This window comes from Drosophila busckii, chromosome 2L, assembly GCF_011750605.1.
Source record: "Drosophila busckii strain San Diego stock center, stock number 13000-0081.31 chromosome 2L, ASM1175060v1, whole genome shotgun sequence".
Taxonomy (NCBI): Eukaryota; Metazoa; Arthropoda; class Insecta; order Diptera; family Drosophilidae; genus Drosophila; species Drosophila busckii.
Genome location: NC_046604.1, coordinates 9,575,499 through 9,598,898, shown reverse-complemented (window position 1 = coordinate 9,598,898; position 23,400 = coordinate 9,575,499). Strand labels below are relative to the sequence as shown.

Below are 23,400 nucleotides of genomic sequence, written 5' to 3'. Positions count from 1 at the left end.
AATCTGCAGGGTATGCTAAGACGATCATGCCCTCCTCATATGGCACAAAAGCTTATTGCTTGTTTTGTTTATCTTGCTGCTTCATCATTCATTTTGCTTTTAGTTTGCAATTCATAACATTTTAAACGTGATTCATGCAAAGCGCTTTTTTAGAGTGGACCTTATTAGCAAAAATCACCGCGTGCCAATGCTAAATATATAAAGTAGCAACGAAACCGGTTTAGAATGCACCAAAAATAAATTAATTAATAAGAATTAAAACAATTGCAAAAGCAAGCAGCTGACTTGGAGAATGTTTACTGCCGCCTTTTCCAAGCGCCAAGGTAAAGCACATGAACTGCTGATTCATGCTCCATTTGCGCCTCAAAAGCTTTGAGTAAGAAGAAAAAAAAACCCAAACGTTTAATGAAATCTAACTGCACGTGCGGGTTGTTTGCTATATCAGACAGTCTCCAGCTGTCGACGGATACGGTTGTCGGCGCACGTAGTAGATAAGAAGTTACAAAATCAACATGGAATTCTGTGAATCGGATACATGTAGTTCCCAGCTTGGCGCCTATCAAAAAGAACTATTCTCAGCAAGCTTTTACTTTGGTCTATGCGCGCTCATCTCACATGGTTTGCTGCTGGGCATCACCGTGGTCATAGCGCACAAGTGTATATCCCTTAAGTTGGAGCATACGGCTGGACACGCTTTCTACTGCACAGTGGGCGTAAGTAAAGAGTCACAATAGCTCTAAGTTATTATCTAAATTCGCTCTCTTTCACACAGTTTGTCTTTTGCCTTGGTGAATCATTGTTAGTGCAGCAGAGCAAGCTGCTCAAGCTCTGGCTAAGCTCGTTTAGTTTGGATTTGCTACACAGTGCATTGATTCTGTTGGCCTTTGGCATTGGTGTCGTGGGTGTGGGCATCAAGACCTGGCAGAAGCTACAGCGCAAGCGTGACGATCCCAAAGCCCAAGTACTGCACTTTCGCAGCAATCACGGCTTCTCAGGTAAGCACGCAGCTCCAGCTCCTAAATCCAAACTCCTTTTTATGCAATCTCTATTTAACTTTTTAGGCATTATCGGTTGTGTCTTGTTGCTTTGCTGCCTGCTCAGCGATCTGGCGTTATATTTATTTGCAAGCAAATCTTTGCAGCTACTTCATCGGTTTTTCACCATCAGCAGCTTCGTCGCTCTCATGACATCGCAACTATTTGGCTACAAAACGGGATTTGCCTCACGCCAATGGAAAGCTCACCATGTGCGCTGGTTCCAGTTGCTCACATTTGTAGTCACTGTTACAACTATTAACTATGAATTTAGACTTTTTTCGCGAGAGCTTGTGGCACATCTAACTTGAGCACAATAACTGTTATAAATAAGGTAAATTTATGCTTTATTTTAAATACATTGCATATGTGTATGAATTTATTTAGTTCTAAGCTATCAACCATTTAGTACATTAACTAAGTAAAACAAACAAAAAATACAAAATATAAATCGGATACGTTCGAGAACATAACAAAGCGCTTTTGTGATTTGTTTCAAATTTTTAAATATTTTTTAATGGCTTTTTATAATAGGTGTAAATCCATTTTTCGATTTGCCGTGGAGGAGTGGGGGTGAGGATAATAATAATATATAGGAGCACCTACATACCAAATTTCGTTGGTCTAGCTCTTATTGTTGGTGAGAAAAACGCACTCATAAAGATTGACACACGGACATGGCTATATTGACCCAGTTTGTCTTGCTGATCAAGAATATATACTTTGTGGGGTCTGCCACGCCTTCTCCCTGTTACTTACACACCCCCCCCCCCCCCCCACCCCCACCTTTTCACAACTTCATAATACCCTTTTCCACTTTTTATAAATATATCAAAGTGTATAAAGAGGCACGTGCACTGATAATAAATTGTGTCTCGCACGAGAGATCTCAACCTTCTAAGAATACTATTACTAAGAAAAAATCTGCGAAAAAATTATATTTAAATCACTTATTTACTTTATTATCAGCGCAATTTTAGTCTGTCGAAGTTTGTCAGCAGACTTCCTTACCATTAAGTTCACTAAGGTTATCATAAAAAATGGATTTGATGACAACTCGTGTGCCGATAAGTGACATATATATTTGTGCCCAGTATATTTCATTAGAGTTTCACAGTTAAGAAAATGAACGGGTGGCTAAATTATGGGACTACTGCCGGATGAATCTCTGCGCTAATGGTGAATAACAAAGCGGCATAGATATTGTATGGGTAAATTGAAATAAAGTTCGCCTATTACGCATTTTAGATTTCTAATTGTGACTAGAGTAATTGATAACTATTATTATTACAACTTTTTGATTATATTCAATTTATTTTGTTACAGTCAACACCTAAATGAAGAAAATTTTCTTATCTTCATAGATAACGATTGCAGAAATATATAGTGCATATAAGACCTAAGCCAAAGGCAATTGCATTGCGAGTGTAAAACGGCAACCAACCAGCTCAGTTCATATTAAACTTAATTTAATACACACATATTGATCTTCACTGATATCCAGGATGCATCCAGTCGGCTTCCTTTTTCTTGCATGTTACTTTTTGACTGCTTATGCAGTCAATGTGCAGGCCGAGTGCTGTACTGAAGGAATGGCGCTTGAGTTCACTATGACTGGACCATGTGGCATGATATCCGGTGTTTATCAAGAGATGGGTATTGGTCGGGCCATCTGTAAAACTACAATTTGCGCTAGTGGAGAACCAGTGAAGGGAATGTATTGTGGTAAAGGACCTTGCAATTTTTTCGGTTGCAATTGTGAAGGTGGCTGTCAGAAAGGTAATTGGCAGAGAAGTTTCATACAGAAATATGGACGCTACAATATAAACCTAATGAGCTATAGGCACTCAAGTTCGAACTACATGGGCTTAATGGGCGGCATATATAAATAACCGTAACCGTAACTCAGACGAAAGTGATTTTTGTGGCTCCCAAATATCAGTATCACCCTGTATAATCGATGTTACCTTTTATTCTTTACTTCTTTCAACATTTAACATGTATTTTTAATAAATGTCTTTCTTCTTATTGCATAATACATTTATCCACTTGCTGCATTTTTTGTAAGGAGTAATTTATTTGTTTTATTGATTTTTAGATGTTTGTATTTTTATAATGTATTCTTCTTTTTTTTTTTAATTTTTATATGATGTTTTATTATAGTCTACGCTTATATATTTTTATTATATCAACATTGCTTTTTAACAGTTCCATGAAATAAATGCACTGAAACTCTCGTTGGTGTGTATGCCAGAAGGGCTCTTATTCGAATGAGTTATTGTTCTATAACATAATTTTATGCTTATGCAACCTAGCAACAAGTAACTCTTGTACATATTTGCATAAGGGGGATGGTGACATATATCGCTCTCTGAGCGGATCAATTTGCAGACGCTGCATTTCCTGCTCGGATGGTCCACACATATTTCTCTGGGGCTGTACATTGCTATAAACATACATATTTATTTAGAATACAGATTTATACATCTTATACTAAGTAAGAATATAATTTCAAGTGCCTGATTTTATATTTTAAATAAGTAACCTATGCACATGGATTATTAATATAATATATAAAAAACGCTGCGATACGTAAATAATATTTCCATTAATATTATTATTTTATAAGAATTCGCTCAGTGTGCTGATTATGATTTTCGGAGACAGATATTAATCCAGATCATTTAGCGCGATAGCTCTCTTTCTGTCAGTGCGGATGAAAATTTTAGATTGTAGTATATTTGCTCATTATTAGACGTAACGTTTATGTATCTAGCTTGTCCACTCGGTCGTACTGTCTAAGCGATAGACTTATCTATACTAACAGACTTAGAATGAATAGTCATAAACGAATAGACGATACAATAACAAATGACTGGCAATCGAAATCCTTTTGCCACAAGAACTAATTCAGTGCAATCAAATAGATGTCGACTTTACAGCGACGACGTATTCCAAACGAACTCGGTGAATAAAATCGATATTCTCCTATAGTATAGTGTGTATACCGTCAATTGTAGCAGACTTTCTGGCATTCTCCCAAACTTCAGGCATCACAAGTTCTTTTCAGTGCCGGAGTCTTGTGTGCGTGCTAGCACTAATCGATGTATTCAGATTAAAGCAGACAGTCAGTTGGCGACCGTGTGAGATACAGCGAACTAGTTTGACTGGATGTGGCGATAAACATTAGCGCGATAGGCAATCTGAGTCTTCGCGTTCATAGATATATGTGCTACAAATAAGTGTGCGAAGACTTAAAGGACAACAAAAATGAAACTAAAGTGATAACCATAAATTTGGTGGTAACTAAGCCCTTTAGTAGAATTTAGTCAGTACGAGCTGTAAAAATGTGATGCGTGTGACTAGTGTCCTGGGATGATGAAACTGTCGACAAGAACTCTATAAGCAGCTAGTATAAGCTCTTACTACATCATAACCAAGAGGGTTTATGCTGGAAGCGGCGATGGGCGTTCAACTGGTTTATCATTAGATACCAGCACCTGAAGGTTGGCATTCCGTGATGTATGCATCGTAAGATGCTTACTGGGTGCCTGTCCAAAGAGAAGTAAAGGCGTAAGTAAAATGAAAACAAAAATAAATTAAATTAAATAAAAAAACAATTTTTGAAGGCAATTTGGATGGAATCAGTCAAAAATGCTTTGACAAATTTAATGTTTGAGCACCAAACCTGGTGTTTAATATTCTAGCAGAAATTGTTACATATTATTACTGAGAAGTTACTGACAAATTTTACTAGAACTAATTTTAATTATTTATTTCGTTTGACGCTTGATAGACAAAACCAGAAAACAGCAACAATGCGAAAACGTTTTCTTTAAATTTTTTCGATGATAGTGCTCTCGTATTTTTGGGGGATTTTTGGATTCAATAGTCACAGCATTCTTGGTGTTCTTATCAGAAAGCTATGCGAGCCAAAATCATAGGGTTATCAATGTCTTTACTTCGTTCTCGTTACTCTCCTGTTCTCTTTCTACATTAGAAAACATTTGTGAAATCATGTTTAAATAATTGAGGTCTTTCATACAATCGGGCAGTGTATCAAGAGATCGACATTAGACGCGACGCGTGTAAAATAAAAATCAATTCATTATGTATATTGTGCCGTTAATTGTTGCGATTCTAGGCGTCTTGGCACTCCAGGCGCCAATTGCTCAAGCCGAATGCTGCCATGATGCCAAGATTGTCGTCTACAGATTAGAAAGCGACTCCTGTGGCGAAATTGGTGGGCATAGACTGAAGGATGGCACCTGTAGCATCAAGATCTGTGCCAATGGTATGGACGTAAAGGGAACCTATTGTGGTAAAGAATCTTGCAATATGTTCGGTTGCAACTGTGATTACGGCTGTATGGAAGGAAACTGGGAGCACACCTTCAAAGAGCGCTATGCTCATCTCAATCTGGACATCATTGAAGCACGCTGGTCATACGTAGGAGTAATGTCAGCACTAAGCGCAGAATAAATAATAAACAGAATCGCGTGTGTTGGAATAAGTAAATTTAAATTGTTGGCGATTGAAATAAAGCAAAATTATTACAAAAAAAAAGTTACTTCGACACAATCAACCAAAAATGTTTTAATTGATTTGCAAAATTAAAAAAAACGCTTTCTATCTTTTGTCATACACATTTATACACAATGTTTCTCTTTTACTCTTAATTTGACAAGAGCTTTTAAGCTCAATATTAAAATACAAACGTTTGGTTGAAGAATATTTATTGTTTTTGATTAATATACTAATAATGTTTTTGATTAATATATAATATACGGCTACATATACTACTAACAGATCACACACAGGGAATTCATATTCATTTTTTTTTGGTTAATAAGGCAAATTACAGATCACCAGTGAAAAAACAAAAGATATGTATATAACGAAACACTTGACAAATTATACATGTCACTTACACTTTGTGGTTAACTAACAATAATTAATATAGTATATATAATATATAAAGGATTTGCGTATACGAATTCAATTGCGCCCACTTTGGGATGTATGCATTATATCTAAGGCAGCTGGTATATTGCCCTCTACCGATTCGAGCAGCTGCGTCAGCCAGGCTCCCTCGTTGCTAAAGCCCATGGACATCATGACTACTACAGCGGCGTTGATGCGTTCGTCTACAATAAGCAATAATGAGAAGATTGTTGAGATTTCCAAAAGCATTCTTACATACCAGTATGATATCTTTGATTTTCTTCAGCTTTGACAGTTGTCTCGGTTGTGGTCGAAGTGCTCACCGCGCTGACCTGTGAGGTCTGCGCGGGAGCGTTAGTCTGTTCAAGCTGTTGCTCCTGATTAATATGCTGACGCAGCATTTCGCCCAACTGCCCAAAGTCATGCACAGGCGAAGCAGCAGCATCTGTGGAGCTAGAAGTGGTACTAGCAGCGCTCGAGCCCAAGTTGATCAAGGCATCATTGCTTGAAGGGTGAGCAATTGGACTGGCATTATTATCAATCAACTGCCAATCGGTGTCCAAGCTTTCCGATCTGCGACGTGGTTCTTCATCGACATTTGCCAATGGCTGCTGCTCAGTTGTTGTAGCAGACAACTCAGGCTCAGGCACCACAGTCTCATTAGCTGTAGCTGGGGCTGTTGGTGGTGCTGTTGGTGCAGTGGCATCTTTGCTTGCTGCTGGCGTCGAGTCAGCGCTAGCCTCAGATTTGTTTGACGCTGCTGAGCTTGCAGTGGACACGGGTATATCTGCATAGCCCATGCTGCCGCTCTCGCTGGGATCAATCATTTTGGCAAACATTTCGCTGAAGTTATTCAATATTTCAATGCCAGCACGCATATATTCCGGATTGACCATTTGCGCCAAATTGTCCAGATTAAGAATAGGCGTGGTTGGTGTACTGCCAGTAGATGGTGTTGGTTCAGCTTGTGCTTTCTCCTGGGTGCGTGGTGCGGCAATGGGCTCCGCTGTTTTCTCAGCGCTAGTCTCAGCCGCAGCCTCAGCCTTCGCTGGCTTTGCTGCGCTTGCAGTTGCTGGTTCGGCTTCAGGTGCAGCTGCTGCTGTTGCTGGCTGCTTGGCTTCATCAGCTGTAGCTGTCGCAGCTGTAGCTGTCGCAGCTGTAGCTGTCGCTGTCGCAGCTGTAGCTGCTGCAGTCGCAGCTGTTGTATTGCTCTCTGGCAAATTCATCATCATTTCCACAAATCTGTGAGAACACACCACCAGTCCGACCGCCATGACGACGCTCACGACGACTTTCTTTATGCGTTGGCGGCGTAGTTGGTGCAGCACCAGCGTCTGCAGCTGCCTGACCAAACGGACATTGACCACGGAATCGACGGCTTGAGCGACGATGATGATGGTGCTGGCTGCTACCGGGACCACTCAGCCAAGCATCAATCACACTGGGTCCATTATTATTGGGCATGCGCACCATCATATGATTGGCATGCTTATGGCCAGCCTCGCACTTCTGGCACAAATCAAAATTTGGGCACTGAATGCATTTGTAGCGGAACCCAACAATAGGCTGCAGATCACAGGCATCGCACTGCACCGCGTCGTGTATGACGAAATTGCTTGGATCATCTGCTGCAGCAGCAGCAGCAGCAGCTGCTGAAGGAGCAGCGTCAGCGGCAGGAGCCACCAACTTTTCGGCAACTTGCAGCACCAGATTTTGTTCGCACTTGGCTAAGAATATTTCATAGTCATTCTGATTGATGATCTCTATTTCATCAGAGTCGGCATCTGCAAGCAAATTAGTTTTAATTTAATTATAGCCTAAAATATATGACTCATTAAAAGTGGATTTTCTTTTGTTATCAATTTCTGTGAGTGATATCAATAAAGTGAATCACACGCAGAACTAAAACATTGCGCTGCATATATGTACATACATACTTATATAGTATATGTATGTATTTACATATATGTATACAGTGAGATATATGTATGCACTTATTTACACGTAACCTTAGCGCACTTAAAAGTACATTTATGTAGATTTATATGTGAGATTTATATGCATAATATTGCATTTTCGCTTACCAATCCAATAGGTGCGAATCTCGGCATTGGGTAGCTGACGCTCTTGGAACAAGTACATTTCAATTTCGCGACGCAATACCATCCATGTATTAGATGGCATTCTCAGATACGCATTTAGTTTTTGCTTTTGGCCTGCACTTGCCCCTGCAGTTGCAGCATTGTAATTGTAGCTGATTTTCAGTAATTTTTCAGGCATGTTGAATTCTTTTGCTTTTTTTTTCTTTAAATCTTTGGTTGCTTTGTTTAAATCGTATGTTTTTCTTGATTGTTGTCTATTTCACAATTCCTTTTGCCAGTCGTCTTCGCAGCTGTCGCGCACTTGCTCTCGTTTTGTTTTTCAAATGAACGCAACTATGATTGCTCTTTGCCTTTTTATACCGGTTTGTGCAGAACCTGAAGTTCGCTTCTTGAATATTCTCGCAGCCGAAACTGCAAATCACCTATTAGTTACTTGTTTTGATTGCATAAATTGAAAAGTCATGCCAAAGCTAGTCTTAAAAACAGCCACAATAATATATCGATGTTAAATTTATATCGACTATCGACTAAGCAATATTCACTCACGCATTATATTGGGTCATTTTTATTTTTTTTTCAACATGCATTTGTTGTAAACAACTAATTTTTTTGAATTACTCTGAATGAACTACAACTATCAATTAGCTGACTTGCTAAAAACATATCGATAGCTGACTGCCTAATAACACATCGACAGTTTTGTATCGCAATGTTTAGGCAGGAGTTCAATTGATTTAGTTTATTTATTCCAGTGCGCGATAAATTTAAAATTCAAAAGTGAAAATCAATGCTTATTTTATTCTCTGCAGTTTAAAAATATATGAGGGTAATCTTATGTTTATGTATGGGAAGTGTTATTTTCGATTAGGTCCAGTCTCTTGTTAAAATTATTTATATTTATTACTCTTACTGTTTGTACATATTAATGACCAAAAACTTAATACTCAAACTGCAAATAACCATCAGAAACAGTAGGAACAACAAATGGCTTAAAGGATAGATGTAACATGGGATGCTGGAAATATCGACGTAACTGTAAAAAGATACTCCTGATAATTTCACAATAATATTTAGTAGCAATCGCAGAAACATGGGAGTCACAACAATCTCACCGCTTAAACAAGTCAATACATATTATGATAGGACTAAAAGTGCCATCCAACAAAAATGAATTACGATCAATAATTAGAGAGCGGTTGTATATTTCTTTAAAACAATGGTTTAATAAAAAAAGGCAAAGATACGTCATGCAAGCTTTCGACGTAATTGTTTTAAGCCCAATTAGACGCAGACAATTTGTCAAATTTCCATATCCACTGGCAAAACAACAACAGATGTTTGTGTAAAATATAATACTTTGTTTTGTTGTAAAGTAATATTTTTTATTTTGCTCTCTATAAAGAAATCTAGCTTTTTTTTGGCAGATAACTTCAGCAAACCTATTTTGGGAAACTTAAGTGATCTGACATTTAGCGTATGCTAAATTGTTCCACATTGCGTTCGCCCTAAGAGTATGAATGATAATTTCATAATATTAAAGAACAGAAATAGAGGGGTCAAATCGATCTCACAATTTAAACACTTGATATATCGATACATATTTTGATATGCTTGCAAGTGTCATCCACTAAAATAGAGAGAGAGAGAAAATAGAGAGAGAGAGAGCGGCAGTATTTTCATTTAATATATTGTTTTTATAAAAAAGGCAAAAAGACGTCATGCAGGCAGCCGGCGTAATTGTTTTAAGGCCTGTTAGGCGTTGTGCACTCTTACCACGGCTTTCGCAGGCAAATCGTCAGCTTTCCGTATCTACTGGCGCAACAACAACAGATGTTCCAGTGGTCACTCCGCTGCCTGCAAAATCCTCGTTAAAAATGCGCGCCTGCCAACTACATTGCTACGGTGACATTGATGAGCTACAATTCACAGATAAGCTCAAATTGCCACAGATCCGCAATTCGCATGAATGTTTGGTGCGGGTACGCGCGACCACAGTGAATCCCATTGACTTGGCCATGTTGCGCGGATACGGCTCAACGCTGCTAAGTATGCTGCGCTGTCGACCAGGTGAAGACATTGAGTTTCCAATGACGCTAGGACGTGAATTTTGCGGTGAGCTGGTCCAAAAGGGCATGGGCGTGGATAATGCGGAGCTACAGCTGGGCACACGAGTTTGGGGCGTTGTGCCCGTATCACAAACGTCTGGTGCCCATGCTGATTTTGTTGTTGTGCCTGCCAGTTGTGTGAGTAAAGTAAAGATTTGTTTGCTTAAACTATGGACTAACTATATATTTAATTTCGCAGCTAGCTCCAGCGCCAGTTGAGCTGGATGATAGCGAAGCGGCAAGTGTGCTGTATGCAGGGCTAACAGCCTGGTCAGGCTTGTATCTAACTGGTGGCTTGGGAGGTGTTTGTGGCGCCACCACAACATCTGGCGGAGGTGCTAATAAGCGCGTGCTTGTACTGGGCGGCTCTGGCGGTGTTGGCACTTTAGCTATTCAAATATTAAAATCACAAGGAGTTCAAGTGCTGGCCACTTGCAGTGAAGATGCTGTGGAAATGGTGCGCTGCCTGGGCGCTGATCATGTTGTAGACTACTCAAATCCAGTTGCCATGGAGGAACTTTGTAACTATGCGCCGTATGATATTGTTCTGGACTGTGCCGGTCAAGGTGGACAGCATGCAGGCGACCTAAAATATGATTTCCGGCAGTATATTACCTTCTCCTCACCGCTGTTGGCCAACATTGATAAGCAAGGCTTGGGCCTCGGCGCGCTTAAGAATGTCTCCGATTTGTTGCAGACCAATGTGAAGGCTGCCCAGCGTGGCGGCCTGGTTAAGTGGGGTTACTTTTATCCAGCTGCTCATGGCATTAAGTTTTTGCAGCGTCTCGTGGAGCGACGCAAGGTGTGTTCTCAATACTAATTTATTATTTATTACTATTTGGACTTCAATTTTCATAGCTTATGCCGCTCATCGACAGCACTTTTGAATTTGGCGTCTTGCCTAAGGCTTATGAGCGCTTGAAGGGTGGACACTTGCGCGGTAAAACCGTTGTAAAGCTTTAAGACTGAAGGCAATGCTAATTACTGTTCTTGTTATTTAATAAATTTAAATTAACCTTATATTTTAAATGTTATTACTGCTTTTGAACTGTTCTATTCCATTTTGTTTTGGAGCTAACTCCTATAGAGTTAGAAGAGAGGACAATGAACGTTCTAATTTGAGTCGAACCTCGGTTCTCTCACTTACACAATCGCTCAGGCTTCTGAGGCAAACCATTAAGTCGTTGTCATGTAATTGAGTCGAACTCGAACACGGATCTCTCGCTTTAACGGTGCTCAAACATCACCACTTCTCACTCGCACGAACATATAAATAAGATGTAAATAACATAAATAAAATAAAAAAACTTCGTTTTGTTGTTGTTCGTGCTCGTCGAAGCAAGTCGCGTGTGTCTCTCGTCCCGGTCGGCTGATGAAAGTATGAATAAATCGCCGCTAATTGGAAAAAGTGCGTGATGTTTATTAAACGGGCGAACCGTTAATCAATGTATTTGTGTATTTTGTGTGCACATTGTGTGGGCGTGCTTGCGTTGCTCAACAACAATAATAATAATAACAACAATGTAATCAATTGGCAATCCGAGCTAATGTAAATTACAATATTAAGCAGCATGCAGTGCATTCTGTGACAACATTTAAGCGTTCAACTTAAAAATGAAGAAAAGCGGCAAAGTGCAGCCAGGAGCGGCATAAATAAACAAATAATACAAAAACATTTTGGGCAATTTTTCCATATATTTTTCATTGATTTTTCGACTGGGCCACACACATACAAACATATACAGAGGACACATGTCTCAGCATGTGCGGCTGTGTGTGTATGTGTGAGTGAGAGAGTAAACATGCCGCCTTTTTGTCCTGTAAACATTTCGGCATTGGAACACTGCCATTGCGAGCGTACGTGTGTGTGTGAGCGGATTATCCTTTTTTATATATTTTGTTTATTTTCAAGTGTCTGTTTCCATTTTGTTGCGCACGCTTTATGCTGCCCATTCGTTTCGCTGCATTTCATTCTCGGAGCGTTTCACAATCGCAGGCGGCAGCTGCCCTATGTAAATTGTGATGCTCTCTCTCGCTTGCGCTCGCATCGGGCCACTCTCTCTCGCTTGCGCTCTCTGGCAGAGCATATGTAACTCGTAATTTTTACCCCCCAAAGTGGCAGTTGCTGCCATTGCCTTGTTTTGAGCTCTGCTTTTGTGCGCTCATTCGCATCGCAGTGTTACTCTCTGGCTCTCTCTCTGTCAGTGTCTCACTGTCTCACCCTCATTCTCTTTCCCAGAGCCTCCCACTCTCAATGTGCTTTTTATATCCTTAGCTGCTGCTTGCTGCCTGCTGCTGTTGCAGTCGTTGTCCTTTGGCCGTGCGCTGCGCGTTGCCAACCAAATAATTTGTGCCGTGTGTGTTGTCATTGTCATAATAAGAAAATTTGCCTGCCTTTGTGCTTGCGCTATTGCCGAAACACGTACTAAAAAATAATAAAAATGAAAAATGTGTAATAATGTGTGTTTAATTCTTGCAGTGTGCCGCCGCAGAGCTAATTACTAAAGCATCATTTGTTAAACAACTGAATCAACAACAAAAGCCAAAGCAGCGTCGTTTGTGTATTAAGCCAAAGGAAGTGTCACCATGAAGTATTTGCATTGACAAAAAATTTAAGTGCTGCATACTTTTCGCGTCGCGTAACTGTTTTCATTTTTTTTACGTTGCTTTCGTTGTTTTTTTCGGTATCGTCCCGGCGTTCAAACGTTGTCTCGCCGCCGTTGCCGTTGCCCGTCGACCCCCCCCCCGCGTTAACGGTTAATCAATCTCCGCTACACAAGCTTGTGTATATTCTCCTCTCTCTCTCTGTCTATCTCTGTGTCTCTGTGTGTGTTTGTGTGTTAGTGTCTGTGTGTGTATTTTCTACTGCTCTGTACATATGTACAATATATATATTTGCCATCATCATTCTCATCGTTGTTGTTGTTATTATACGTGTCTAAAATAAAGAAAAAAATATAACAAATTTGTGTTCTTCGGTGTTGTCTCGTGTAAGTGTCTATAATCTGTTTAAATACGACAAGCGATTTGTTAAAAGCAAGTGCAAAATTCCAAATACAAATTATCGCTATAACAATTGCCTGATCGATGCACAATCAGTGATACGCTATCGATATCGATATACACAGTTGGAAATAACAGTGAAGCGGCAAAGTATTTTGGCAACTAAATCTAATACACACATGTACAATTTGGTAATCCCCTATAAAATACAAATTTTTGGGAAGCAGAGAGAAAAATAGAGAGACAGCGAATCAACTTGAAAAGTAAAAGGTAAGCGCATAGCCGATAAGTGAATATTATTATTTATACAAGTCACTTATATACTTGGCATTAAACAAGCATTAAAGTGATTGGCAAAATTAGTAGAAATCTTCTCAAACTGATGTTAAATGTAATTTTCAAATATATATAAAAATATAAATACTGTTTCAACATTTTTAATGTATAATAGTGAAATCCACACAATTAAATTTCTGAAATCATAATCATTTTAATACTGATGTTAGACCTTATGTGTAAAAAGAATTAAAGAGATTCCGGATTAATAGAGCTCATATAAAAAATAGAAAGCAAGTTAGTCTGCGGATTAAAATATATAATGATTTAATCTGATGGATTAGACTTTAATTGTAATAAATAAATACTGTACAAAATATAAAACGGTTAGTGGATTAAAAGAGCTTAATAAGCATTTAAAAAAATATACAACTTTAGTATTGTCGAGTGGAAATTCGAGCAGCAAGCTAAGCTGCTACTTAAGATGCATAGCTCTCAAGAATTAGATAAGCTAACCGATATCAAGAGATTAAATTCATTAAAAAGCCATGCATATTGTCAATTTTATGAGATGCATTTGCATAGACAAGCCATCAACTGTGAAATCGATTAACTAATGCTGACATTAGGGCCAAATCATGAGACGCAGATACATTTCGAACGTTGTCAGCGCCTACGCTACAGATACAGATACAGCTCTCTGCATTTTTATCTGCATCTTTAAATGGCATTGCAGGCGGCGTTTGTTGTTGTTCTATTTTCTGGGGTTTAAATGTGCGGGCAACATGTTTGCTGTGTTTGCTTTGTTTACATTTCAAATGGAAATTGTTCGGCTATCTGTTGTGTGTGTGGTATCTGCAAGATACTTGAATCATTATGAGAGGAAGAGAGCGCATTGGCTTCAGTCTAATGTGGCTTGCGTATCATGTGACAGGCAGGCAAATATTTTAGTCAATACGCCAAGCTATCTCTCTCTCTCTATCGCTCTCTGCGTGTTTGTGGCAAGGACACAACGTGCCGCAAATAAAGATTTGCTGTTGAACGCATTAGCGTTTTGACAAAAAAAAAAAAAGAATCCTACAGATAACCAAGCACATCACGTACAACACTCACATGCATAAGTATCTATCCAAACACACACACACACACACACACTTAGACATTGTCACCTTAATGAGCATTGCACTTAAGCTTGTTTACAGACGATTACGTTTATATTTCTTAAGAGCTCCAAATGCTTAGCGGCAATCTAAACAAACGCATATCAATGCTTCTAAGCTGCTTAATTAATTAGCCTGGCATACGATTTATATGCCTATTATAAACTTGTTTGCCTCATTAGTCTGAAGTTGGCTTCAGGTACTAGAAATACTAAAAATATAAGCAAAAACTAAATCAATAAAACACATCAAATGTTTGACACAGAGTTTTAATATAATAACAATATATGATATATTTAAAATATATTAAAAAGCAAATTGTATTATATATAAAACTTTTTCATTCAATTACAAATATTAAATTCAAATCATTATGTTAACGTTATTAATTCATTTTTACTTGCAAACTCAAAATAACTTAACAAAAATATTTTATTTCAATAAATATATACCAAGTAAAAATAATTAAATTAATTTAAAAATAAATAAAAAGCATATTTAATTTAATGTTGTTAGAAAGTCGTAAAAGTTTAATAAAAACCTATTTTGATAATGTAATTTATATAAATAGTAAAAGTAATCAAACATAAAAATTCAAATGAAACTTATTAATTAATTTAAAATATTTAATGCAAATTTATTTTATATATTTTTTAATTCTATATTATAAATTTAAATAAAGTTAGAATATAGAATAATTAAATTACTTGCAATATTATATATACTATAAATTCAAATTAAATTAAAAATTTATAATAAAAACTTTTAGTTGCAACTAATACATATAAATACTAAGCGTAATTAAAAATTAAATTCAAAATAAAATAACTCATTCCATTAAGAATTTTATATAAAGCATTTAATTAAAAACAGTACACTTGGATAATAAATAATATAATATTATTTACTTTTATTGTTGCATGCCACATGGCAGCTTCAGCTCTAGCTAGTTTTGCCAAACGCTTTGGGGAGCCTAACCAAGCACAGCCAGCACCACACACCACCCACAAGCCAAGTGGCCTAGGCCAAGTGGCTGACTGGTTGGCTGGCTGACTGGCTGACTGGCTGACTGGCTGGACTATCTACGAGCTATGGCATCTAAGTATAACCAAAGAAGCCCGTATGTTTTGTATTATGTTACACAAATATTTAAGCTTGCCTTAAGTAGATACAACGAAACGCGTTTAAGATATACAAATAGGAGACAAGAAGAGTGAAAAGCGAGAAAATACATGCATAGGCAAAGGCAAGAACTAAAAAGAAAAGTTACATTTTACTTGTGACTCCGGGGATTGGGTTTGGGTTTTAGGATTGGGACTGGGTTTTGGGCTTTGGACTTGGGACTTGTGTGTGCGGGTGCACACAGTAGGAGGCAAAAGTCGTGAAAGAAGTTATCACTACTCAAGATATGCACACACACACGCACACAAACGCACACACACACATATATGTAAGTGCTGCGACTCTCTTTGCAGTTCAAACTGGTCTTAGTTGCTTTTTTTTTCTTACTATGCGATTTGTATAAGTTGTCTGCTCTGTTTCTTTGCTATTGATACGCATATCGTTAGACACACACACACACATAGACACACACAATTCACTTCAATTCAATTTCTACGATTTCATCTTGGCAAAAAGTCTTTTGGCCAAACATTTGTTAGCCACTTTGGCTGCAGTCTTTGCACATAGATTTCTACATATGCCTGCCTGCCTGCCTGCATTATGTTGCATGCCACACTAATACGCAGCTTCATATTGTATTTTAGACTCGTGGGCGTTTTTAATCAAGATACACGACCCCTTTGAACTGCCACTGCTCCAGCTCCAGCTCCAGCTCCAGCGTTTGTTTTATTATTGTTACGAGTATTTTGTTTATGCCACATAGTGTAGGATTTATTTCGCTTGTGTGCGTTTTTTTCTTCGTTTTTCAATTACTAAATTGGGTGTGTCCAGAAGACATTTATTGCCCATAGAGCTGAGAATATCTGTGTCTATTGCTTAATTGCATAACAAATTGCAAAAAATAAGGAAAAAATTGCGTATAGAAATGTAATAAATATTAAACTATAAGCTATATAAATAGATCAATAAAAATGTGTAACTTAATAAGTTTCTTGCTAAATTGTATCAAATGTGTAAAAAGATAAAAAGCTTAGAAATGTTTATAAAACAAATATAATTGTTTTTTAAAGCTGCTTGGTTTTTATGTATATTGAAAGCTTATTAATTGAATAAAATTTTCGAAATCTAGCATATATAAAAGCCAATGTAATTGTTTTTTTTTTTTAAAAAATTGATTTCCTTTTGCAATCCGTGAACATTAGGTTCTTAATTGAAAGAAGTAACTAAATATTTTCGCTTAAAGTAAATTAGAACATTTTTTAACTTCCATCATCTAGAAGTGATCTTAACAAACACTGCAAAAATGTTTGCTACGAAAATCATAGATATAATAATTGTATATTTTATTGATTCATAATAGTATGTCATTAGATGTATTAGAACAAGAAATGCGTAAGCGATAAACTTGCGTGACATTTAATGACTTTTCAAATATTTTTCAGTTAATTGTTTGTGGCGCAAGCGTCACGAATTTTATCAATTAAATGCTGTATGTACTAAGTTCATTTGTTGTTGTATTTAGTTATTGTTTGGCTTTATAAATATTGCAGTAGCTTTTGCTATTGTTTAAGAACTTTGTCAGTTTAGACACGCACACATTTCAAGGCTTTATGGCCTTTTGGGCAGAGATTCGTCGCTAGCTTTTGTGGTGGGTGGTTGGGTGTGGCCAAGGTGTCAATGATAGCCTCATTAAATCAATCATTTTTGGTCAGTCAGCCACTTCTACTTCCTTTTCCACTTCCACTTGCAACTTAATTTGGTCACAACATGCGGCAAATACAAATACAACAATTGCCTGTCTGTTGGCCATTTTCTTTTACCTTTTTGTTTGTTTCTGCTCTTGACATTTCGTTGCGCCGCTGACAAGTAAAAATGATTATAATTAAACTAATGTAGGCGTCGAGCAGACAAACCAAACCAAACAATTTGTTCGATTATCGCTAAATGTGTTCAATCAAATTGTTAAATTGGTATTTTGTTGTTTTTTTGGTATATAAATATATTCTAGGTAAATCTATATTTGTTTGTAATTAAGGCTAAATATGTGCAAGATTTATAAGTGTTTTGTCTTGATATTTAATTAAATAAATAAAATAAATAAATTTTAAAAATTCGTAGGTTATTGATGATGAATGCGCTTAAATTTATATATGCGTATATTTGTAAAATATTTTATTTATTATATTTTAACTAAAAAAATTATATTCCAATGCTAATATTGCTTTAATTTTATTTAGACCACTGTACATTTTTCCAAACAATTTTTCAACGATTCTCATTTGAAATGCAGACACGCATATGCATAAGCGCATAATTCGTAGAAACCCATAATTTATAATAAAAATAAATGCTTGCAAATTGTGCGCTGATGAAAAATAGAAGAAGAAGAAGAAGAAAATGGCAAATTTTTCCAACCAGCAGCAAAACAAACATTGAATTTTTAATTGCTGAAAATTTGTGCTCTATGCACATTTTATATAAATTTATTTGTTTGCACATATTTATGGTTTTTTAAATTTGTGTAAGCATGTCTGCGTGTCTGTGTCTGCGTGTGTGTGTGTTATGCATTTGCATTTGTATTTCATTGCTGCAGATTATTTTTCAACGCGCGTGTTCGTTTTTCTCTCTTTTTTTTTAAGCATTTCTACCCGCAGTGCAATTGAAAGTATTAACTGCTTTTCATTCAATCTTTTTTTTTTTTATATTTTATTTTAGCGCATGTAATATTTATACGCGCACGAGAAATGTTGTATAAAATCTAAATTGTTCGTGTAGTAGAAAAAGTTGTTTTACTTTTTTTCTGCTGCATTGTAAAATTGTACGTAAATAAATGCATACAAAATAAATATGTAAAGTGAGGCTCAATTAAAAGCTGCATTTGAATGCCCGGTAATTTGTGCAATTGTTGGGATACCATGCGATGTGAATGCTGCGCATAAAAAATAGGATTTAGTTTAAATTCAAGTCGGGCTTAGCTAAAAAAAAGTTGCTTAAATTTGGAATAACATTTAGTTATTTTTAAAATGTATACAAGTATTGTTAAAATAAATAAATAAAGTAAGAATAAAATAAAGTAAGAAATAAAATAATAAAATAAATAAAGTAAGAATATTTAATAATCAATATTTTTTTATATTTCTTTTTAATGCTTACAAATCAGAGTATGAACTTTATAAAACTCATCAAAAAATTCATTAATTAGCATTGAACAAAAGGTGATCTAAAATCAGAATCAGATTTATTGATGTGTAACCTTTTTAACTTAATAGAAAATAAAATAAAGTGATTACGATGCCTGATATTTTTAAATGATAGTAATATAATTATGTAGTTTTCACCATTACTTTTTTTTTTTATTATTATTTTTTATATATTTTTGAAGATATTTTAATATATATTTCTAAATATTTTAAAATATTTGTTAATATTATTTGTTCTTCATACATTTTTAAAAAAATGCTATGTATTCATTACTTTGAAAAAGTTTTGAAAATACTCGTAACTTCATAATACAAAAGTCAAGCCTTTAATATTTGCTTAAATATTGTTTGAAAATGGTTTTATATTAAAAACGTTGTAGCTAAGCAATGAAATATTTTACTTTTGTATTTAAATATTATATAATATATATTTATGTTGCTTACGCGCTGATTAGTAATCAGTAATTAATTAAACGATTGCTTAACATGATCTTAGTTCTCTGAAACTTTGACGCCTTTCAAACATTAATGAAAGCCATTTAACCTTATTAGCTTCGCCTTGACTTTGATTGACTTGCACAAATGTCGCAATTTAAACTATTTATTGAGTACTACAACACGGCAAGCTGGCGGGTCTGTTTGTTATGGTCGTTTTACTGTTCTAAATCGCATAAGCAATTGTGTGTTTAAAATGAAAAGCTTGTAACTAGTTTTCAAATATAAATTTTTTTATTCATTTGATTATTGCAGATTTCAGATATATATTTAGTTGTATTCATCGTAACATTTGATTTTATTATATCGCTATTATATACTTATTCATTGCAGTATTATCGTAGATTTATTTAGAGTTCTGCCCATACATCCATTAGGCTATCCACTTCCTATCTAAAATTCTTTGCAAAAATATTTTGTGCGCCGCTGTGTAATTAAAATATTAATTAAATTATAATTAAAGTTCTTTTTTTTTTTTTTTGAAGCAGCTGCAGGAAGTGCAGATTGTCGAGTGCCCGCAAGTTAATTGTGCAGCAAAAACAGAAATATATTAAAAAATGTGAAGCAGAGAAATGCATTTAACTATTAATAAAATGTGCACTTATGTGCATGTAAAAACAATTTTTTTCTCCTATAGGCACAACAATTAAAAGCAACACAATCAAATATTTATGCACATTGAATTGCTAATTAAACACTAAAAAGTGTTATAATATTGAATTGTGCACAAAATTAAAATACATTTTCACCATCAAGCCCCAATAAAATAATGAAAAAAATAACAACATGCAAACTGGGCGGTAAATTAAAATGACAAATTACAATAAAGCGACCAAAGTTATATACACGAAGCCGCAAAAACACAAAACGTGGGGTAGGTGACTGAAATTTTTTTTAAGTTAAAATGTTCAATTACCACAAACAAGTTGAAATTACAATTCTGTGTGCGCTTGTATTTTGTAAATTTGTTTAATTTTATTATTGCAAACCTCTAAACGATTTGATTTAGCTTGGCTGTAGTTTCAAATATAAAAAATATATATACAAAGTAAGGGTGTTTAGAAAATTAAATTTATTTATTTAAATTTATTTTCAACATATTTTACATTCCTTTAAACTTCAGCAGATTTTGTATCTAAAAATGTGAACAGCATTTTTACATAAATGAAAAACAAATAAATAAGAAAATAAAAAATACATAAATATAATACCAAACACTGAAAATTGAAACAATTAATAAAACATATACATATGTATATACATATACAAAAAAATACTATTATACAGTTTTATTTAAAAAGCCTTGAAAACTAAATATTATAATAAAGAATAAGTATACTAAATATTTATATTTTGCATCGAAGCATAAAGTTTTAGATAATATATATATATTACATGCATATAGATACATATGTTGGATTATTTTAAATCTGACGTAAATTCAACATTTTGCAAATTGAAAATACAGTCCATACATTTATTAAATTGCCAATTGGCCTATAATCTTAGCTAGCTCTTGTATTCGTTTAAACTATTTTGTTAAAAAGTTTCCCAATCTTGAATGCTCAGTTGTTGTTGTTGTGGTGCAGTCTGGGTCATGCTCCTTACGAAGCAAATGGCTAAGACAGGATCAGCGTGGATTCTCATCTTCTTGAAAAACAAATATGCTAAATACAGCGAGCTCTTCTTTACTTTATAGTATTTTTGATAGTCAGATTTAATCGTTTTATCTTAGACAATGTCATTGTTGATTCAATTAAACTTGTCTTAAGCGAAAATGCTTTATATAATTTTCTTATATTTACAATTACTTAAAGTAAACAACTGTGCATAGCAGCAGTTTTGCTTGATATTTGGCTTAGTAATCAAATTGTATCTTCTGTGAATTCTCGCAGCTGCAGCTACAAGTGTAAGCTTACTCATTTTTCGCATAATTTCACTCATGATAGACTTGTGCTTATCTTTAGGCAATGACGCAAAGCATTATTAATGCATAAGATCGCAGCTTCAGCACAATTTCTTATAAGCATGCTATGCTCATTAGTTCAGATAGTTATATTACCCAGCGAGCTAAGCTAAGCTCAAGCTGTTGCCGCCCCCCAAGCACCCAAGAAAGACATTGACTTTTTTTCTTGTGCAGTTTCTTAGTTTTTCAATTTGTCTCTCTCTCACTCTCTTTTTGTATTTTTTTTTTGTGTGTGCGGGTGGCTTTGGCAAATGCATTAAGTAACTCCAAATGTATACAAAGTCTGCAGAATTCGTTTTATTTTTCGTCGACAAAAGTTTTCTTTTCAAAAAGTTACCGTACACTGGATGACACTTCTATTTTTCGCAAAGAACCTTCGGATGTTGTCCGGCTGCTTTTGCTGCCGCCAGCTGTTGCAACGTCAAAAGTGCAACTTGTTTTTTTTTTTATTTGGAACTCTTGCCACACTTGACTGTGGCCCATGCGTCTTCGTTTTGTCTGATTTTGGGGCCTGGGCTACTTGACAAGTTTGAAATTTCAATTAAATTCATTTGAACTGTGCGGCCGAGAGAGTCAGGCCACCGTAATGAGCTGTGGCAAGTCCACAAGCTTTGTTGTGACTCTGCCACGTTGACAACTCTACTCTATATATCTGTCTGTCTGTCTGTCTGTGTAACACGCGTGGGCGTTGCAAAATTTTGTGGCAACGTATGTACAAATATCTTCATCAATCAAAGGCAGTCACTCTCAACTCTCCAACTTCACTTCACTCAGTCAAGTCAGCTCAATTCAATTTCATAGCAGAGTGAGTGCGTAATTTTGTTGCTAAATTTCAATTACAACTGCAAATAGCACTAAGTACATGGAACTCAACTTTTTACAGCCAAACTCTCCGACCATTTGACCAATGACATCAGAGACCGAAGAGCAAGAGCGCCACTCACATTAGTTAGACTGCCAACGAAACTTTCAGTGCAACTAATTAGGCAAATATACATCACTAGTTATAGCATATGCGTTTAAAATTTAAAATATTCCTAAGCTATCTAAATTCATTTTTATTTCGGTGGGAACTCTGTCGACCTCAGTTCAATACAGACCTCAGTTTTGCGTTAATAATTAGTCAGTCTTTTATGACTGTTATGTTTTCAATTTTTTTTTTTTTTTTTATATATGATAAGCCAATCAACCGAAACAGGAAGTGAGAGTTCATTTAGAGCTACTGGCAATGTTTACGTATAAATTTTATCGAATGAAAGCATCTTTAATATAAAAATATTGAAATTAAGTCTGATATGCGACCAAAAATTTAATTTGACTTAATTTCAAATATTTAATCTCACTTTATTTAGAAATATTTTAAAGAAATTCTTGTATTAAACTTTTATTATTGTACTTATCGACTGCTTTTTGAAAACTAATCGAAACCAATTTTTTGTTTTTTTTTCCATTTTAAAATTAAATAAAAAAATTACTAAATTTAACTAGAGAACGTTTGTCTACTTTATTTCCGGCTGCGATATAAATAAATCTTAAAATTTAAATTGGAATATCTTTAGGCTTAGCTCTATGGGGATTTTGTCACATTCAATAATTTTCTCGAAATAGGCGGTCGATATTTCCGAATCCACTTTTGTTTAGTTCTCAGTATAGCTTTGCTTCAATCTACTTTTGAGCTTGAGCTCCAAGGCACGTTCCACAGCGTGAGTCTCCCACACACACACACACACACACACATACATTCAATGTTTAGCTACTCATATAGAATTCGATATAAGCTTACATAAGCGTCCGCTGCCCCCCTCTCAGCGCCCCTTGGACCACAAGCTATCTGTCCATTTCCTAACCAATTTTCAGAGCTGAGGCTGTCATTGTGGTCAAGTGATGCCACTGCCACGCCCCTCAGCTTGCTGCTGCTGCTGCGCATGGTGTCTGCTTGCCACTAAATTGTCATATGCGTGTGTGTGTGCGTGTGTGTGCGATATTCGAGTGT

The 23,400-nt window shown here is 35.9% G+C and overlaps 4 protein-coding genes across 4 annotated transcripts; 3 read left to right on the top strand and 1 right to left on the bottom strand.

Annotated features, from left to right (window-relative positions):
• The first annotated feature begins 446 nt into the window (after nucleotides 1-446).
• LOC108603575 lies at nucleotides 447-1,511 on the top strand. Its single transcript, XM_017992503.2, has 3 exons — nucleotides 447-713; nucleotides 773-995; nucleotides 1,062-1,511. Exons 1-3 carry the CDS (start codon nucleotides 513-515, stop codon nucleotides 1,343-1,345), a joined length of 708 nt encoding a protein of 235 aa, XP_017847992.2. The 5' UTR covers nucleotides 447-512; the 3' UTR covers nucleotides 1,346-1,511.
• Nucleotides 1,512-5,144: 3,633 nt separating this feature from the next.
• Nucleotides 5,145-5,516, top strand: LOC108607414 (protein Diedel-like). Its single transcript, XM_017998243.1, has one exon. It carries the CDS (start codon nucleotides 5,145-5,147, stop codon nucleotides 5,514-5,516), a length of 372 nt encoding a protein of 123 aa, XP_017853732.1.
• Nucleotides 5,517-5,879: 363 nt separating this feature from the next.
• Nucleotides 5,880-8,258, bottom strand: LOC108594341 (protein ref(2)P). The gene is given in 5 exon segments (XM_033294628.1): nucleotides 5,880-6,181; nucleotides 6,238-7,117; nucleotides 7,148-7,219; nucleotides 7,221-7,762; nucleotides 8,063-8,258. Coding segments are annotated over 5 exon segments (1,839 nt in total). The 3' UTR covers nucleotides 5,880-6,032.
• A 1,490-nt stretch (nucleotides 8,259-9,748) lies between these two features.
• On the top strand, nucleotides 9,749-11,189 carry LOC108600716 (reticulon-4-interacting protein 1 homolog, mitochondrial). Its single transcript, XM_017988456.2, has 3 exons — nucleotides 9,749-10,323; nucleotides 10,385-10,987; nucleotides 11,044-11,189. The coding sequence occupies exons 1-3, from the start codon at nucleotides 9,799-9,801 to the stop codon at nucleotides 11,146-11,148; spliced, it is 1,233 nt and encodes a 410-aa protein (XP_017843945.2). The 5' UTR covers nucleotides 9,749-9,798; the 3' UTR covers nucleotides 11,149-11,189.
• Nucleotides 11,190-23,400: the final 12,211 nt, after the last annotated feature.

Bases quoted from the DNA above. Each gene is read 5' to 3' on its own strand.
- LOC108603575 (XM_017992503.2), top strand. From the start codon at position 513: ATGGAATTCTGTGAATCGGATACATGTAGTTCCCAGCTTGGCGCCTAT. The intron at 714-772 runs GTAAGTAAAGAG...TCTTTCACACAG, and splicing joins CTTTCTACTGCACAGTGGGC to TTTGTCTTTTGCCTTGGTGA. The intron at 996-1,061 runs GTAAGCACGCAG...TTAACTTTTTAG, and splicing joins CAGCAATCACGGCTTCTCAG to GCATTATCGGTTGTGTCTTG.
- LOC108607414 (XM_017998243.1), top strand. From the start codon at position 5,145: ATGTATATTGTGCCGTTAATTGTTGCGATTCTAGGCGTCTTGGCACTC.
- LOC108600716 (XM_017988456.2), top strand. From the start codon at position 9,799: ATGCAGGCAGCCGGCGTAATTGTTTTAAGGCCTGTTAGGCGTTGTGCA. The intron at 10,324-10,384 runs GTGAGTAAAGTA...TTAATTTCGCAG, and splicing joins TTGTTGTGCCTGCCAGTTGT to CTAGCTCCAGCGCCAGTTGA. The intron at 10,988-11,043 runs GTGTGTTCTCAA...CAATTTTCATAG, and splicing joins GTCTCGTGGAGCGACGCAAG to CTTATGCCGCTCATCGACAG.